Source organism: Pteronotus mesoamericanus, unplaced genomic scaffold (genome assembly GCF_021234165.1).
Source record: "Pteronotus mesoamericanus isolate MK-2021 breed Mesoamerican mustached bat unplaced genomic scaffold, CSHL_Meso_final contig_90, whole genome shotgun sequence".
Classification (NCBI taxonomy): Eukaryota; Metazoa; Chordata; class Mammalia; order Chiroptera; family Mormoopidae; genus Pteronotus; species Pteronotus mesoamericanus.
The window spans coordinates 33,146,595-33,167,148 of NW_026555277.1; the positions used below are offsets into that span (position 1 = coordinate 33,146,595).

The following is a 20,554-nucleotide window of genomic DNA, read 5'->3' on the forward strand; positions in this document are numbered from 1 at the left end:
GAGCAACAAGATAATCAGGAAACAGGTTCCACAAAGGCCCGAGAAAGAGTTTCAAGGCAGACGGGAAACCTGCGATAGCAGCAAACGTCACATGAAATCCAGTGAATGCGGCAAGCAGGGGACACTGGCCACTTCAGTAGGCACTATGAGTGGCAGTGGTGAAAGAGAGCGGGCCGAGAAACAGATGGACGGCAGTCAAGTAAGGCTTGGTAGGAAGAGGAGTGACAGCCACGGTAACCAAGGCCCAAGGAGGAGGATGTGAAAGACATCTGACTGGGTGAGGGGGTAAGCTCGTGGAAAGGGCTCAAAGACCGCCCAGGCCATCACCTCACACACGGTGGCTCTCTGCTCTCATCAGTTCACGTGGGTCAGCACCGAACCTGTAACAAGTGACATAAAAGGGAGGGCAGTACTGCGACCCACATGCAGAGGCCAGAATATCAGGGGCGACTCCCTCCTATTCTATTTCAGCAAAATACAGGGCAATTCAACCAACGCATGCAGTGAGAGTCTATTACATAGAGTACACAAAGTTGGTGTTACCAAGGACAGAAAAATAACCAAGGCAGGATCCCTGCCTTCAAAGCCTCGACTTCTGGCTGAGAGGCAGCCATTGGCATAAGCAATGACAGTGAAGGTAGGTGTGGTCAGTGGGGTAACAGAATTACAGTGCATCAGCGGAACACAGAAAGGGAGGCCTTGCTTTGATGAGATACAAGGGGAAACTTCAGGAAGGAGCCAGTGAATGTACCTCAGTGAGAAGTGAGAAACTCTAGAAAGAAGTTGTACCTAAATGTGACGTGTAATTCCTTCCACTGAACAGAAAACAAATGGGGCAAACAGGAAGTGAACTTCCAGTTTCCAATAGTGGTAAGGCTAGGTATTCAAATTACCATTCCCATTGAAAACAACTAACAAACCTGAATAAAAAATAATATTTAAGAACTCTTGAAAGCATCAAAGAGTTGACAAGCCAAAACGGAATTCCAGGCCAAAACTGAAGGAAAAAACCAGATAATCAAGGACATAGAATGGAAAGTGGTTTTGTTCCAAGAGGTATTTCTCCTATTCTAGAAAGTACCCTGGAAATGAACTTTCATTTCCATAGCCCCAAATGAAAGGTGGGCACACACATCAGAGAGGGGCTGACATGAGGAAGAAAGGATATCGCAATAGATGTGAAAGCTGAAACTGAGCCTAATGCCTAACTGTGCAGAGAGACCCATTCTGTTTCATCAGGATGAGAAGCTAAGTCTGGTGTGGGCAGCATATGTTCCCACAATTACTGGCCTTTGTTCTTTATAGCAATCCAGGGCGAGTATTTCTCTTCCACAAAATACAGGCAAAATTTGCTGTGCAGCCTAGCCCTTCCATTCCCACAATCCAGTAATAGCCCTATTTCCTAATATAAGTCTAATAACCCTAAAAGAACTCTCACAGACCAGGATGAGTTTTCATAGTTGTCAAGGTCCGAAGGCAACGTGAAAATGCCATTTAATTAAAACTACTCTTGAAAAGCATTCATTTTTTCATTATGTATAGTATTTGAAGTTCCATAAATGTAACTCTATATATCAATATGTAAATATGTATAACATATACAGCAATAAACACCTGATAAAAAGCACACATCTAAAGTATAATTTTACCATTTTTAACTTTTTTTGCTCAACACTTATAATTTTGCTTGATATCATTATGTAAATTTTTTATGGCTCTGCAGAGTTCTTTAACTGCATCTTATGCATAATTTCTAGTGATGACGGTGAATTGTAAAAAGGCACCACATGCAAGACATTGGCTAAATGCTTTTCATTAATTATTTTTCTTAATCTTTATGAAAAAAGAAAAAAAATCAAAAATGCCTTTATCTATATTTCTGCAGGTAAGGAAACGGAGGCTCAGGGAGGCGAAGTCACTTCTGCTGGGTCACACAGATCATAAAAGGTACAGATGAGATTAAAAACCAGGGCAAAGTGATACAAAGTCAAAACTCTTCGTCACTGTGCTATACACAGGCTTCCCCATGAAACCACATTTTAGAATTTGTTGTATATACAACAGCATTTATTACACTAGATACTAGAACTTAACCATCTGTTTCTTCCTCCTAACAATAAACACTGTTACAATTACAGCACCTAGAAGAGTGCTTAGAATATAGTAGGTACAACCCTAACAGATGTTGAGTAAATGGATGAGTGAATAACTGAAGACAAGCTCTGACTGTTTTATTCCTCATAAATAGATCTATATCCATACATTTAATTCATTTAAAGGGTATAATTCTTAAAACATTTTGGATTAGCTTCAAGGACTGTAAGAGCTGCGTTTTGTATGTTTAAATGCTTTGAGGCAGCTAAAAGGTAAGGGCTAGTTTAAGTTGCTTCAGGAAAAAAAGACACGTCTTTTCTGAGCTCTCTCAACCCACACAATGCAAGAAGAATAATGTTCAACTTACAGTAAATATTTCAAAGCCTAACAGAATGAGAAGAGGTTTTATTTTTCATTACTGGGTGTAAAAATTTATTTGATCTTTAATTAGTACATAACATGGGCACAACACCATTAATTTTGTGACACAGAGAATAATTCAAGCATACACATATGTAATACAAAGTATTCCAGTTAAGAATAAATTAATTTGAAAATGAAGAAAAAATAAGTCAAAACACAACCTTAATGAGTAAAATGCAATTAATAAGCAAAAATCTATCATTTACTTGAAGACAAGTTTTAGGGTGTTTCATATTTCAGATGGTACAGTTCTATGAATAAAACCTCGAAAGATGATAGTTACTATTTTTAAATCATGTTAAACCATGCAATTCACTTATACCCAAAATGTGCTAACTGAACTTCTTATATAACACTTAAAAATGCATTTATTTATTTTAAATATATAATCTTTCTTGTGTTTTTTCCATTACATTTAGCCCCCTTAGGCTCCCCTCCCCCCAACAGTGACAACTCTGTTGTCCATGTCCAGGAGCTGAAAGCGTGTTAGGTAACGTGCTGGGCAAGGTTTACTTTTCAGGAGTAAGTAAAGGGGTATACTCATCTTTCTTTAAAAATCGTAACTAATTCATTAAAGGTCACATAAAACATCAAGAAACATTTAGAGCTTAAAACGATGACTGAAGAAAGGCACAGTGGCAGTGAAAGCAGATCCACGGCTGCCTCGGGGAGACCGCGGAGCATGTCTCTTGCAATTGTGGTGGCTGCACAGGTCTATTCAATCAAACTCATCGAAGTGACTAAAACAAGTGCATTTTATTGTACATAAATTATACTTCAATAAGGTTAATTTTTTTAAAAATACCTAAAAGAAATATATCCTAAGAAACATAATAAAGCTCTAGCTATTTTATATGGATTAGAGAAAAAAATGGAATAATACTCCAGTGAATTCCAGCACTTTAAAAAAAAAAGTGTGATATTAATTCCTTTGGAAAGAACTGGGCAAAATATCTCTTTGTTTTATTTTGTTTTGTTTGTATCTTGGCATACTGAAAATAATGTACACCAAGTTGTAAGCTAATTCTAAATACTGTAAATGTATTTTAAAACAAAATATTCACTTTTCCCATTTCAGTTATTGTTTAGCTTTAATATTTTACACAAGTTCTTATATTTTATTATTTTTAATATTTTATTTTATCTTCATTAAATTTATTGGGGTGACATTGGCTAATACGATTATATAGGTTTCAAGTATATATGTATCTGTGATACATGATCTGTACACTGCACTGTGTGTCCATCACCCAAAGTCAAATCATTTGTCACGAGAGACAAATTTTAAAAGTGATTTCTGGTTTATAACTTTATCATATTATTTGATTTGGAATATTTAGAGTGTATCTTTGTTCCACCTGTCTGTGCTCGGTAATTTCATCACCCAGTCTAAGAGTCTTATGCAATAAAGGTTCCTTTATGTTCTGCCATTCTGTAATTCTTTTAATTGGAGGCTCTGAAATTCTGATTCTTTTAAGCCAGACTATGAGATAAATATAACAATGTCCTAAATCACCCCTTCAAGGATTTTTCTATCAGCTTAGACAAGTTAGATCATAATTACTGTAGAAAGTCATTTTGAGATTTCTTTCACTTTCTGCAACAGCAAATTGAGAAGCATTTATACCCAGATTAAACTGTAAAGACTGTCAGTGACAGAATTTTAGGCAAGGCTGTGAAAGGAATTATTTTTTACCTTAAACACATGGCAAACTGCAGAGAGGTTGCCATGGCAGTCCCAATTAACACTACCTGCTCTGTCTAGAATGTATGCACTAAGTCAACCAAACAAGCTTGGATCCACAAAAAGAAAGTTACTCTCAGTATGGTAAACTAAGAAATAAATTTTAGACTTGGGAGTCAACTAGATGATATTTGAAGACATAAATAAGAGGGGGGAAAATAGTAGAAACAAATTCTAGACCTGGCTTTTTTTTACAGATGAAACTCAGACCTATGGAGTTTGTTGTAACTTAAGATAAACCACAGCTGGCCCAGCACGATTTAAGGAGGGTAAGAGATGAAACATTTTTCTCCCAGTTTTACTGAGATATAAGAGACATAACATTGTGTAAGTTTAAGGTATAAATGAGATATAAATATAAATATAAATATATATATATATTTTTACCACAATAAGGTTAGTTAACAGATCTATTACTTCACAGATACCCTTTTCATGTGTGTATGGTAAGAACTTTCACGATCTACTCTATTAGTGACTTTCAAGTAACGGGTGTCCAAACTGCAGCCTGCAGGCCACATGCAGCTCACGATGGCTGTGAATGTGGCCCAACACAAAATAATAAATTTTCTTAAAATATTAGGAGATATTTTTGTGATTACGTGTCACAATGTATATAACGTGTGGCCCAAGACGTCTCTTCTTCTTCCAGTGTGGCCCAGACATGCCAAAAGGTTGGGCGCCCCCGCTACAGTATTGTTAACTATCACCATGCTGTATCTTAGATGCCCAGAACTTACTCAGCTTGTAACTCTAAGTCTCTACCTCTGACCACCTTCACCAGTTTTGTCCACCCCTCCCCCACTCCTGCCTCTAGCAACCACCAATATACTGTCTGTTTCTGTGACTATGAGTTTATTTTTTTTAGACTCCACAAAAAACTTCTTAAATATCTTATCTTTACATTCCTTGAGAACTGGGGGAAATATATGCCTGTTATTAATAAAACATGGTAAGAACCCAGGGTGCCACAATGCCACTGTGCCATCTTTTACTCCTCCCCCAAGTTTCTGGTGTAATTTTCACTCATTTCTACTACTAATAATAGACTGAGTCAGATTATGTGGTCTTCTAAACCAGGGAGCTAATTCACCCAATTTTCAGTATTTAGGACATTCAGCTGTTGATCAAATCACAGATCCCAGGGTTGCAGGGGTTTATACTTGATTTGTACTGGGAGAAAGCCTACTAATTCCATCCAATTTCTGTGCTGCTTAGCTCTCCATGCTTGTAAATGTTCTGTTACTAAATCCAATGGACTGTTTCAGTCCGCAGCCTTTGTGGTCCCTCCAACAATATTTGCAATTGTTGGCCACACCGTCTCTTTTCCTTGACTTTAGTAACATCCCACTTTCCTACATAGACTCCTATTAATCTCTGGCCGTTCTTTTTCGGTTTCTTACTGAAGAGCCATTCCCCAAGGTTCTATCCTATCTCCCCACCTCCTCGACCCCCAGGTGATTGTACAGAGGCAATGCCCAATGTATGGCTTTTAGCCTCAACCTCTCTCAAGGTCTCATCTTCACATAGCTCTTCCTTAGACACATCACACTCAGCCTGCTCTTTAATGAACCGAACATCTTTCCCCATAAAACTTCTTCCTCCTCTGTTCTCCATCTTAGTTAAGCACATAACCTGTCTCCTGTAACTTAAGCTCAATATGGCAATTCATTTTCAATTTTCCACTTCCTGACACATTCAATTCATCACTGAATCCACCTCTGTATCGTCTTTCATCTCCCTCTTCTGTTTTACTCTCAATACTAATGCAACAGTTCAAGTCCTCAATTATAGGACAAGTATGGAGATACTCAACATAGGAACATAAACTCCACAAACCTCAATGGTCTACAGTAAAGGAATAACAAAGAGCAAAAACATGATGCATTTAGTCAACAACCTAATCGAGCTAATTGCCCCTTGAGATTTACTGTTTGTTTGTTTGTTTGTTTTTTCCAACTTAGAATAATGTGTTTTCCAAATAGAGCAGTATTACATGACAGGTAACAGTATCTCCAGGGCTTAAAACTAACTCTCTGTACTAAATCTTTTATTTATTTCATTTGTTTAAATTTTTGTTATGAAACATGACACAGTGCCCTGCCCTCTTTAAGGAAATATATACATAACACAATTACATCTATTCATGACAAAACAGTGCAGTGCTCAATATTACTGCCACACTATATGAGAAGTGCCACACTATGTAAGGTAGCGCCTTGCTACTATCTACAAATGGAGGAAAATTTAAAACTGTGCTAACCTCAAAGCCCAAAGATGGATGCTTCCCAAGAGCAGGCCTGTGTCTGTCTTTTAAATATTTTTCAGAGTTAAGGAAAAAAAATGCTAAGCAAGTACTGCTCTGTCTGAATGTGACTCTTGGTTCTGTAGTATAGACTAAAGATGCCCAAACTTCAGTTATTCTTACACTGTCATCAAAATTTATACTATAGCCTCATTGTATTAATACTCTTATTTACTTTTTTTGGTAACTAGGTGTTAAATTACCTCATTTTATTACTTAGCCTCATCCTAAAACCAAGTATCTGTAGTGTTTATATATATATATATATATATATATATATATATATATATATACATACACACACACACACACACTATAGTAAACATATAACTATTCACATAAAAATTGTTCACCCCTGTACCATCTAATATTATTTTTGCATTTTTTAAAATGCTTTATGAGCATAACTCATTTAAGTCCTTTAAATGACCCTATGAAATATTTAGTTACTAAATGCCTAGAATAGGGCTGGCACACAGTAGGTATTCAATAAATATCTGTTATGAGTAATTTATGTTTCACATCTATTTTTCATATAACAAAAAAGGCCTGAAGTTAGGGCGCGGGCTCAGAGTCACAGAACTAACATATGGCAGAGTCAGATTCAAACCCAGGAAGCTACCTGCAGAGCCCACATTTTTTTAACCCTTTACTATACTGCACCTTTGACATAAATGCGACCTTTCCTCTAATGGTAAAGTCTGTAATTGCTGCATGCATGCAGCAGAGAAGAAAGAAAAGAAAACAACACTGAGAAGGCAGCTCCTTTTTATTTACCCAGTTTTCAAATGTATGTAGAATGTATCATAATTTCTTGCCAATAACCAGTGTATAACTAAATTCCTGAGCCTCCATTTCCTTCTCTGTGAGGGATAATAATGGTATCTCACCTCACAGAGTTAAATGAGTAAATACACACAAAGTGATTAGAAGAGTGCCTGACACACAGTGCTATGTGTTAGCCTAAATTACTTCAATATTCAGTTAAAATCTCTTATTCCTACTACTTTTATCATCTAAAATATTAGTTTATAATAGAATCTCCATGAAACACCTATGTAATTTATTATTAAATATCAAATATCTTGCATCCGGTAAGACACCTAGATGACAGCTAAACAGTTTACCACACCAACGAAAACTATACTGCTCATTACAAGTTCTATGCCTCTGACTTTTAGTTCTAACATTCTCAGATTTTTCCACAAAATTCTCAGTGCCTAAATGACTTTCCTATAATCAAGATGACTTTGTTTTGTAATGTAGTCAAAAGAACTATTTAAAGAATTGTTCTTAGCTCCCCTCATCCCTGTGTGGTAAATTTTCCTCCAACAATATGGGATCCCTTCTACTTTCTTTTTCAAAAAGCTAAAATGTATTACATAACTAGCTTAATCCTAATCTATATATAACCACTTGTAATCAAAATATAATCTCTGAATGCCCACATAAGTACTAAGTGGTAATGTACATCCTTCCAACTTTAAGAATTAGACCATCCTGCATACTCCTGCTTCAAATTACAAGGATTTCCTTTAAGATTATGGAACATACTGTAACAGTAGCATATCAATGTCCAATACAATAATTCTTTTCCAGTTGAAAGGTATCCCTGTAATATTATCAGCATCAATGGGAAAAGACCCCCAAATTTCAATCTGACAAACCTTTGTAGGGTGGGGAGAAGACTAGAAATTTTCCTGTGTATAAATGCAAAAAATGGGACTAACATAACTAATCATTCTTGATCTTAGACCATTTTAATGGATTATTATTCAACATTTTTTAGTAGAAAAATAAAAAATATTTAAAAATTGATTCATAAATAGAAAAGAAGAGCAATGCACTTTTATTAATAAGTAAAATCCCTGTTAATGAAATGCTGTTAGGAAATGCTGAGCTAATTATCTTTATTTTTATATAGCGAATTTTGAGGCAGCAGGCAATTGTATGTGGCATACATCTTTCAGGCTACTTCTGCACTTCACATTTATATGTATCTTTAAAGCATTCTAAATACCTCAGTCAATAAGAGTTTTTTCAGAATCAGGGCCTTGAATAAGCACTACGTTTACAAAATTTGAAATAAGGAAATAGTATTTACCCGATCAACATGTATTGTAAACTTAGCAGCCTACGATTTAGCAATATTTTATCCCAACAACTAATTATGTAGGAGGTGTTAAATTCAAAGTCTTCTGAACTTAGAAAAGTGCACAAAATAAATGTGCCTTTTTACAAAATTAGATACAGAATGGTATTTGTCAAATGTAATTTTATTCTCCACCTGTTTTGAAAAATTGTTGAAAATCAGACTGAGAAAATATGGTAATTCAAATTGGAAAGCAAGAATATAAACTAAAAGTACGTTTTTCAAAAAAAATCTGATAAATAAAATAGCATGGTTTTTCCCTTATAATTTTCTGCTTCACAACTCTATTAGAAATTCTAAACTTATTAAAAAAAAATAAAGAAAATAAGTTTCACTCTATAAGCCATGTATAATCTAGATTCATTCAAAATTAAAATAGAGAGTAGTAATTATGTCTGACCTTTAATATTGTACTCCATTAATTGTATATGAATGACGTGTTCCATGGAAATCCAGAAAACTGAAAATTATGCCTTTAAACAACAATAAGCCCTTTTGGATGGCAATTGTGAGAAGTCTGACATAATGGGAGAGTCTAGAGGCACAGGATGTGTGTGATCACGCCTAGATTTTACCCCCTATTAATTGTGTGTTTTAGACAAATCACTTAACTATAACTAAGCCTTGGTTTTCTCCACTGCAAACCTAGGGATAATATTACCTGCATTACAGGACTGCTGAGAGGATAAAACTAGGTAAGATGTGAAAGCACTTGTAAACTGTAAAGAACAAACTATAATGTATAATACACACACTACTAATTATATATTTACTACTGCATGCTTCCTTACCTTCTTAAATGTAACATGCTGAATGTAATTTAACCCATGGCCGTAATTATGAATATAAATTATTGTGCTAAGCTTTAACACAGGGACCAAACACACTGCAACCCAGGCAAAAAAGAGGCCAAGATCTTAGGCTGATTGTTATGGTGGCTCTTTATAGCTCTTGTTGCCTTTTGTTTGATTAGCCAAGACTTCTTGCTACTGTTAAGTACACATAGCTGCCCATAGGGAGCCTTTGCAGAATAACACTTGTTGAAATTCTCTCTCTTACAATTTGTTGTTCTACCTTCTCTCTCACCTTTTCTCAGCCGAAAACTCTATCTTCTTTTCTGTGTTCTTTTTCACAGAAGAAAAAAGAAGCCACCAAATGGGAGCTCAGGAACCAGCTCTTGCATCCGTCCTTTCTTCCTTCTTTCCTGTAACAGCAGAGACAGGTCCCTCCTCTCTCTTTCCTGACTACCTGCTCCAGATCTCATCCCCTTCCGCCACTGTCAGTTACTTGCTCTCCACTGTAACTTCAATCCCAAGCTCTCTCTTGGCTACTTCTCATAAAATTTAAACAGGCTCAAGTCTCTATCTTCTAAAAGGAAAAGCAGAAGGAACCTCCTATCACATTCCAGCTCATTCTCCTTACCTCATTCTCCTTACCTGCCAGCTATACCTCTCCCATCCTAGAGAAGTAACACTAAATGCACTTCTACTGGGGGTGGGTACCCACAAGGGAGAGCAACATGGCAGGGATCAGGGGAGACAGGGGTTTACAACTAAGATAATTCTGAAACAATCACATAGAGTTAATCAGGTGAGGTAGGGGAAGGGGCACCAGGGAGAGAGAGCAGCACAAGGCCGATGGCCAGGGAAGGGTATCTGGCCCCTAAAGGGAAATGAGGATAGTTCAGAGATTTTACTATTGATAAATAGCAATTGATATGCACTATTATCCCTGTTCCCGTCGAAGACTCCACTAAAATATAATAGCAAAATAATAATTTTTCTAAAGGCAAGGACATAAATGCGTAAGAACAAATTTAATAGCAGAAAATACAAAAAGCAGGTGAGAGACATTAAAATTCGAGATGGAAAATGGATCAATAAATGGTAACCAATTCAGTCTGCCTGAGAAAACTGAAACCTAAGCCAGAAGCAAGCGACAAGAAGTGAGCTCATTAAGGCAGAGCAGGAAGAACTGAGAAACTGGGGTATTACGTACCTCTGAAAGCTGGGTTGAGGGGCATGACTAAACAGCAGGACAACTATGGAGGCTTTAGAAGAAATAATTCAAACTCCAGCTCTCCTCCTCATCATAAAGCCAGACATCTACTCCCTCCTCCCACAGCAGAAAGCCAGAAGTTTACTGTGTGGACAGAGAGATCAGAGAAGGTTTTGGCTGTGGGATTATCAGGCTGAGGGGTGGGGTGCAATTCTGCACTGAAAACCAAAGAAAAAAGCTGACACATAGAGGTAAGAGTCCAACTTCCCGTCTTCCCAGACAGGCAATTTGAGAATTCCCCTCTCAGAAATGCAGTCAGATGCTGCACATTTGGGGCCAACCAACAAATTGATTAACTGTACCTAATGAAAGCCCCTAAGTCAGCACAGGAACCTCCAAATAAGCCTGTGACATCTCATTCTTGACTATGAACAGACAACAAAGGATATCAAATATATGAAAAGAGCCTCAATAACAAAATGAGGAGAAAAAACAAAGATAACTCAAAGGAAGACATGATTGGCTTAGCTTGCCACACAGCTTGCCTTACAAACAGGGCATGCATGTTTCTATGAATAGAGATATTATTTACCTTAGCCTCTACTTTTAATTACAAATAATTTTTGGCTTTCAATAAAAAAGAAGATGCGCAAAGAGGCAAGAAAATGTGATCCATTGCTACAAAAGGATATAGAACTAGATCCAGAGTAGGCCCAGATGTTAGAATTATCAGACAACTTCAAAATAATTATGATGAGTATAGTAGAGGATCAAGTGAAAATGATGCGCAATGTAACTAAAAATTTGACAGAAGAAATAGAATACTTGATTCTTGAAAAAATACTTGAGTCACCCAAAAAATGGTAAGAAAGGCAAAACAGAATAACAGCAAATAGGACAAACCTAAAAACGAAAAGATTATAGAATCAAACCCAAACACTGTCAATAATTACATGAAGTGTAAATGAACTACAGAGTGGAGGAGATGAGATGTTTGTCAGAGTGTACAAACTTCCAGTTATAAGATAAATTAAGTTCTGGAGATCTAGTGTACAGTACAGTGACTAGGTATCAAAATTATATTGTATACCTGAAAGTTGCTAAGAGAGTAAATCTTAAAAGGTTCACACACACACACACACCCCCCCCCCGTAACTATGTGAGCTGATGGATGCGTTAATTAACCCTACTGTCATAATCATTTTGCAAAATGTATGTGCATCAATCATCACATTGTATACTTTAAAACTTCTACAATGTTATATGTCAATTATATCTCAAGCTGGGGGGACTAAACACCCCCCAAAAGAGGCAAAGATTGACACATTGGAATTTTTTAACCCTAATTTTTCACTATATACAAGAAAACACACTTCAAGGTCCAAGATGGAAGCGTAGATAGATATGCCTCACCTTCTTGCACAACCAAAACAAGGAAACAACCAATTAAAAAAAAAAAACCAACCAGAACTGCCAGAAGATTGAACTGTATGGAAGTCTGACAACCAAGGAGTTGAAGAAGAAACATTCATCTGACTGATAGAAGGGGCAGCAATGGGCCGCTGGGGTGGAGAGGATGCTGGCAAGACCGCAGATGGCGGACCAGGTGGCAGCTGGAAGCCTGGAAGTTCCCACATTCGTGTGCGGACAAACCGGGAGGAACAACTGGGAAGCGAGACAGACCATGTAACCCAGGGTTCCAGCACAGGGAAAATAAAGCCTCAGAACCTCTGACTATAATAACCTGTGGCGGTGGTGGCAGTGGGAGAAATTGCCAGTCTTTTGAAAGCAAAGCAAGAGCAGAGCAAGCAACATTGTTCTCTCTCAGACCATCCCCCACATACAACACCAAAACGCAGCTACGTGGGTTGACTAACCCTGGAGAATATCTAAGGCTCTGCCCCTTACAATGTAACAGGTACACCGAGACAAAGAAATATGGCCCAAATGAAAGAACAGATCAAAACTCCAAAAATGAACTAAGCAACGAGGAGACCGCCAACACAATATATGCAGAGTTCAAAACTCTGATAAATCAGGATGCCCAGAGAAACGATTGAGGGCCGAAAAGTAAAGGAAGAAGTGAAGTCTATACCAAATGAAATAAAGCAAAATATACAGGGAATCAACAGTGAGGGAAGGAAACCCAACTCAAATCAACAATTTGAAACAAAAGGAAGAAATAAACATTCAACCTGAACAGAATGAAGAAACAATAATTCAAAAAAATGAGGAGAGGCTTAGGAACCTCTGGGACAACTTTAAACGTACCAACATCTGAATCATAGGGGTGCCTGAAGGAGAAAAGGAAGAAAAAGAAATTGAAAACTTATTTGAAAAAATAATGAAAGAAAAGTTCCCCAATCTGGCAAAGGAAATAGATATATAAGTCCAGCAAGCTCAGAGAGTCCCAAACAAGTTGGACCCAAAGAGGACCATGCCAAGACACATTATAGTTAAAATGCCAAGGGTTAAAGATAAAGAGAGAATCTCAAAAGCAGCAAGAGAAAAGGAGACAGTTACCTACAAAGGAGTTCCCATAAGACTGTTAGCTGATTTTTTAGAGAAACTTTGCAGGCAAGGGGCTGGAAAAAAGTATTCAAAAAGTCATGAAAAGCAAGGTCCTACATCCAATATTACTCTATCCAGCAAAGCTATTATTTAAAATGGAAGGGCAGATAAAGTGCTTCCCAGATATGGTAAAGTTAAAGGAATTCATCATCACCAAGCCCTTATTATATGAAATATTAAAGGGACTTATTTAATAAAAAGAAGATCAAAACTATGAACAGTAAAATGACAGCACACAACTATCAACAACTGAACCTAAAAGAACAAAACAAAAACAACCAACCAAATCAGGAACAGAATAACAGAAATGGAGATCACATGGAGGGGTATCAGCAGGGACGGGGAAGGAGAGAATGGGGGGAAAGGTATAGGGATTAAGAAGCATCATTGGTAGGCACAAAATAGACAGGAACAGGTTAAGAATAGTATAGGAAATGGAGAAGCCAAAGAGCTTATATGTATGACCCATGGACATGAGCTAAGGAGGGGGAATGCTGGAGGGAATGGGGGTACCGGGAGAAGGGGGATGAAGGGGACAAAAAAGAATGGGACAACTGTAATAGCATGATCAATAAAATATACTTAAACACTTCAAACATAAAAGAGACACACTGAAAGTTTGGCAAAAGATAAATCATACACAGTACATAAAAGCTGTTGTAGCTATATTAACATCAAAATAGGTTTCAAAAACAGTACAGTGAGGAATAGAGAGGGAAATTTTATAATGATCAAAAGTTCAAATTCACAAAGACACCTAATAAAAATATCCCAAAATCATAAGACAAAAATTAATAGAATTAAATAAAAAATAGGAAAATCCATAATAAATTGATAAGCTAAATACACAAAAAGAATCCATGAGAATATAGAATTTTTGAACAACATACCAATGTAACCTAATAGATATTTCTAGAACACTATATTCATAGATAGCAGAATACACATTTTCAAGTGATTGGGAACATTCCTCAAGAGAGACCATATGCTGAACCATAAGAAGTTTCAACAAATGCCAAAGGAACAAAAATCATATCAAGTACATTCTCTAACCACAGGAGAATTAAATTAGAAATCCTTACAAGAAAGATCTGAACATTTCCAACATTAAGAAGTTAAATGATATATTTCCTAGTAACCCAGAGGACTATTACAAGAAAAATTTTAAAACTCTTTAAACTAAATGATAAAAATATACATCAAAATTTGTGGGATGCAACTAAAACAGTGCTTCTGGCTTAGAGAGAAATTTACAGCATTAAATGGCTACGTAAGGAAAGAAGACAGGTATACAATCAATAATGTACGTTTCTACATTAATAAGCTGGAAAAGAAAAGCAAGTAAGTAGAAGAAAGGATATAATAAAATTAAAAAACAGAAATCAAGTGAAGAAAAATGGACAAAAAATACAAAAAGCCCCAACAAAGTAGAAGTTGCTTTTTCTCAGAGGTTAATGAAAGGGATGTCTCTAGCATGACTGATTAGGAAAATCAAAAATGTAAATTCCCAATGTAAAGAATGAAATGGAAAATGTAACTACATGCCTTATAGTAATTAAAGAATAATAAGAAGATAGTATGGCCATTATGAAAATGAATTTGACTCCATAAAAAAGGAATGGACAAATTCTTAAAAACTGCAACAGGAAATAGAAAATCTTAATAGCTGTATAGCCTCTGAAAATAATTACATACATAATTACAAAATTTCCTAGAAAGGAAATGTCAGGCCCAGGTGACTTCCCTAGTAAATTCTATTAAACATTTAAATAAACAATAAGGGCAATCTCATATAACTCTTTCAGAAAAGAAAGAGAATGGAATCACTCCCCAGTTATTTTATGGGTCCCGCATAACTGTGATTCTAAATTTAGCCACGGACATCCAAAGAAAGAAAATCCCCGCAACGTACATCATGAATCTTGACATAAAAATCCTTGACAAAATAAGAGTAATTAGAATTCTGCAATATATAAAAGCATAATACAGTGAGATTTGTTTATCCTAGCAATGCAAAATAGATTTAACATTAAAAAAATCAATGGAACTCAAGAATTAAAGGAGGAAATTAATACATGCAAACTTCCATTAATGTAGGAAAAAAAAACCTAACAAAGTTCAATACCCATTCACAATAATACTCCTAGCAGACTAGGAATAGGAGGAATTTACCCATCTTGGTAAAGGGTATCTTAAAAACATACAGCTAATATTATATGTAATAGTAAAATACTGAAAAAATTTCCTTCCTAAAATCAGGAACAAGGGAAGGGTATTTGCTCTCACTACTTCAACTGAACACTGTAACAGAAGCACATAAATAGTGCATTAGGGCAAGAAAATACATAAATAAAAGGCACATAGATTAGAAAGAATTAAAGGCCTGTTTATTTGCGAATGGCATAGTAGTGTTGGTAGAAAATTCTAATGAATCTACAAAAACAGCTATGAGACAACTAAAAAGGCAAATTTACCAAGACTGTGAGAGAGAAAATCAGTCTATGAAAATAAACTATAGCTCTATATACTATCAATCAACAACTAGAAAACGGTATTTTAAAAAATACCTCTTATGATGGAAGCAAAAACATCAAAAAACTAGAAATAAATCCTAAGAAAAATGTACGTAGTTCACTAAAAGTTCTAAAATATTTCTAAAAGAAATTAAAGATGACTTAAGCAATAGAGAGCTATAAAATACTCATGGATTAGAAGATTCGCTATTGTTAAGATGTCCATTCTGCCAAAATTAAAATGCAAGCAGGATTTGTTAAAATAGAAATTAACACCTGATTCTAAATTTCTATGGACATGCGAGGAAACTAAAATAACCAAAATAAACTGAAAAATGATAAAATTAGAGAACCTAACTTTACGTGACTTTGAAACTGACTATAAACCTACAGTAATAAAGACAGAAGTATAAGTAAAAGGATAGACAAGTAAATCAACCAGAATCGAGTCCAGAAGTAGATCCACATTGTTAAGACAACCTAATGAAAAGAGTAAAATATTTTCGATAAATAGTGAACAAGTGGATATACTTACTATGAAAAAAAACAAAACACTACCCTCCCATTTCCCAGCATTCACAAAAACCATACATATTCATTTTATGGAAACCAATTTCTGGTCACATAAAAAAGAAACTGATTTTTCCTCCATGATTTAAAACCTGAAAGAACAGACTTACCACTAATATGAGTTTCTGATACTTTTGTTTTAGGTCTGACACACTTGCAGATGGGTTTGCCCCCAGAACGCTGTACCAATCCTTTTTTGGTATCCGCTCAAATGCCATCATCCATTGAACAAGAAGTAGGCCTTCTCAGATCAGCTGAATAAAAATAATGATGACAATTAATTAAATTCATGACAGTTTGTGTGTACCTAAGAAATAAGCAAATACTGCTGTTCTAAGTTCTTTAATATTTAGATATTTGGTTGACTAGATCATGACTACAATGCAAACCTGAGGAAGCATACAGTTTTGTTTAAACCGCCCCAAGGATTTCATGTATAAGAGTACAGACAAGTGTGGAAAACCTGTTAGATGTTAAATGTTATATAATCAGATCTTAAATTAATCAATATACAACAGCATTAAAAAAATAAAATTCAATAAGGAAGCCGAGTGATGGGTGACCCTCTAAGAAGGTATTTCTACTTGTCTTATGGTAAAAGCGGCACACAGGAAGCATTCATTGAATACACTAAAGGCGCTTAGTAAAAGTTTACAAAACGAATTATTTTTTTTTAAAGCAAAGCAAAAGACCAAATAATTAAGATTAATTTGGGAGCACTGCCTCTTAAGTTATTCAGTTCACATTTCTTCCAAGTTATATTGAAAGAATGACACGGAGAGTCACACAGGAGGTAGCGAGCAAGAGTCCCTGTTACTGCAGACCCCGCAAAGACACCCCGAAACTATACACTCAAGGATACTGTCCGCAGTCTCCAGTCTACAGAAGAGACCCCGTCAGGAGCCCCTGAAGCCAGGAAACCTCTGCCCACAGCTGTGAACTTGACGAGACAGCCAGGAACTCAAGACTGGGGCTTGGAAATCCGCTAGATTCACAGGAAGCTGTATCGCTCAGCCAAAGTCGAGTACCTTCTCCTGGCTTCACTCGAAATCAAACTTACCAAACTTCATAGATGCTTTGGGACGGACTGCTTACAAGCAATGGGCCAACACTCGGAACCTGCTTCTTCTTCCGCCGGAAGTATTGCTCTGACGTGACCACGTTTCCAGCCGAGGCGAAGTGGCCGTGACACTGGTCGGTAGCGCCGCTCCGCCCTACAGGACGCGGTCGCTATGGTAACCAGTCGCCGCTTCCTAGGAGTTTACTAGCAACAGTACGTGCTGGAGCTGTGGGGGAAAAAAAATCGTCCTTCTCCTCGCTCTAAACTCTCTCTTGTCCCTGCTCCGTCAACGTCGTCTTTGTCTTCTGCCTCAGTAAGCACCTTCACCCCTTCGGGCAGCCCCCGCCTCCCCCCAAGCTCCCTCCACTTGCCTTACTCAGCGATGCTCCCTTTTTCTGCTTGTTGAATGCACTATGGCCGGGGGGAAGGGGTGGTGAGACGGGTGAGAATTGATTCCTGTCTAGTCTCTGTGCTTCCCTACGAATGTTCTTATTTAAAAATGAAGAGAACTAAAACTTACGCCGAATAGGGTTTTTCTTTCAGTTTTATTTTTTTGGGGGGCGGGGGGATGTTCAACCAAATTGTTTCTTTTAGATCTTAACAACCGGTTTGAGAGAGAAAATATTTCCAAGTCATTACACATTTGCTATCTGGCTTCACTTTCACTTGAACCCAGTGAGACAAGTAAGACAAGTGTTATTTTTCTCACTTTGTAGTTAAGGAAACAAACCAAGGATTAAGTCTAACTAGCCAACTATAATAGCAAAACAGGGCTCTCAGCAAGTCTACATATTCCCAGGGCAACCATGCTATCTTTGAAGCTTACAGAAAAAGCAGAATAAACTGCTCCACTTTGAGGTAGCTACGGGCATTCTATATGGGCACGGTAAACATTGGGGTTAGATTTTTCCCTCTTCCCGCTCCCTTTTTTCCATTATGTGTTTACCATTTATCATCTCTTCTCTGTGCGGCTTACCTTACGATGACCTCTCTTCCCTGCATTGCACCTGGAGGCAAAAACTACGTCTTATTTCTTGGCACTATGATTTAATTTCATTTGGAAATGTTAAGGTCGTTTTGTTGTTACTGCTTAAATTTGCTTTCCTTCTTTTTTATCTTCTACCAAATCTCAGTTTGAGGATTAGTCAAGATAAACCTAAACACCTTCAATAAAATATTTTAATATGGCCAACTGTTATAGAGAATGACTGAATGACAAAGGAAAGTAAAAAAAAAAGAAAATCTCAAACTATATGTATAAATTAGGTTCTCCATAGGATGTTGCCATTTTTAAAAATAGACACAAAAAAGCATTATACCAAATTGAAGAATCTAGTTTGATCAGGGTTCCAACATGCCTTCTGCGTAGCCCTAAGGAAATACCTAAAGTGATGGAATGAAGTGTTGTACCGAATATTCTCCTTTTCAGTACTATCCCCTCAAGCTTTTCTGGCGCTCCTTTCCTCTGCTTAGTCCTTCCTTGTATGGACAATGATGCTCAACTCATCCAGTTTTTACAAAAGAGCTCTTAATTTGTGATTTCATTAGGATATTGTATTATCTCTTTTATCTTTTTTTACACCAAATTCTGAAAAGTCTAATCACAGCACCTAAATTTCCTCAGTTCATTTTTTTACGTATTTATTTATTTGGGTTTGGAAAGTAAGATACACTTATTTCCACCCCCCTGCCCCCACCTCCAGCAAGCCACAAGTGTTCTGTCATTTGATCTTGACATACTTTACTTTGCATCTCTAAAGCATACTTTAGTTTGCAACTTTTTTTTAAATTCTGTAATGTCATTTTCTGCCAAAATGATCAGTAATTCATTGTTGACATCTAATATCTAGTCTTTATTTACATTTACATTTACAACATTCGTTGTTTCAGGAATGTCTTCTTTATGGTTGGTTTGCTTCAATCAGAATCCAAAGTCTACACATGGCATTTTGTTGTTTTGTTTCTTAAATATCTTTTAAGCTGTAGCAGTCCTACTTCACTACTATCTTGTTTTTATTTCTTTTCTTTTTCTGCCATTGGCTTATTGAAAAACCATATCAGTTGTCTTATAATCTGAATTTGCATTTATTTATACCAAAATGAATTTCTTAAAACACCTTTTTGCATGAATGTTTTTTTTGCAAAAGTAGGTTAATAATTATAAATAGTACAATAATTAATAAATAAATAATGTAAGGATAAACTCTGTGTTCTCTTCACCCACAACTGTAAATCTACTTTTATCCACACCTGTATAATGTATAACATGAACCATGTTTGTGGCCATGTAGACATGTTAAGAAAGTAAAATGAAACAAGTGAAGTGGATTTCAATAATACATTTAATTTAACCCAATATATCCAGAGTGTGATCATTTCAAAATGTAATCAATATAAAAATTGAGATATTGTATATTCCTTTTTCATTCTAAATCTTCAAAGCTGGTCTGTATTTTAACTATACGGTACATCTCAATTTGGACTAGCCAAATTCAAGTGCTCAATAGCCACATCTAAATAGTGACTACTTTACTGAACTGATAGTCAAAAGGAAAAAGCCCTGACTCCTTAACCTGGCACTCAGTTACCTTCCCAATATGATCCTTAGTTTTTCAGCCTCATCGCCTATTATCTACATGCAAGAAATGTAAACAATTGGATCTTTTCTTGATTCTTCACCCATAATTTTGTTCAGATGGTTCCCCTTGCTTATAACACCCTAGCTCTGTTCTTCCTCCTATGAGTTTTATCACTCCTGTAGATCCTATCTCTTTTATCAAGCCTTTTATGTTGGCCCAGTCCTTGGAAATTACTTTCTTCCTCTCAACTTTCATAGCAAGTTCTGTATGCATTACTCATTTGTACTCATTCTATTCAATAGGTAATTTTTATACACTTCAAATGTATGTTCTGATTCTCTAATTGGATTGTAAGATCTCTGAGGGTAGGAACACCTCTCACAGAAACTAAGCACCAGCTATGTTGCCGCATTCTCTAGAGTTTCAATGATGGGTATCTATCATAGGTTTGTTTCTTCTTTTAAGAAGGCAGTTTTTCCATTTTATAAAATTAGTATTGCAGAAATATAAACTATGTTAGCATAGTGGTTAAGAGCGTAATCTCT

General features: G+C 36.3%; 1 protein-coding gene across 1 annotated transcript in view; it reads right to left on the reverse strand.

The window, feature by feature from the left end:
• Window positions 1–17,518, reverse strand: part of DNAJC24 (DnaJ heat shock protein family (Hsp40) member C24) — a 48,386-nt gene extending 30,868 nt beyond the window's left edge. Inside the window, exons 1-2 of the mRNA XM_054585967.1 lie at window positions 17,431–17,518; window positions 16,481–16,624 (exon numbers count right to left, since the gene is read on the reverse strand). Of these exons, the coding sequence (XP_054441942.1) occupies window positions 16,481–16,591 (111 nt within the window). The 5' untranslated portion in view covers window positions 16,592–16,624; window positions 17,431–17,518. The remainder of the gene's footprint in view (window positions 1–16,480; window positions 16,625–17,430) is intronic.
• Window positions 17,519–20,554: the final 3,036 nt, after the last annotated feature.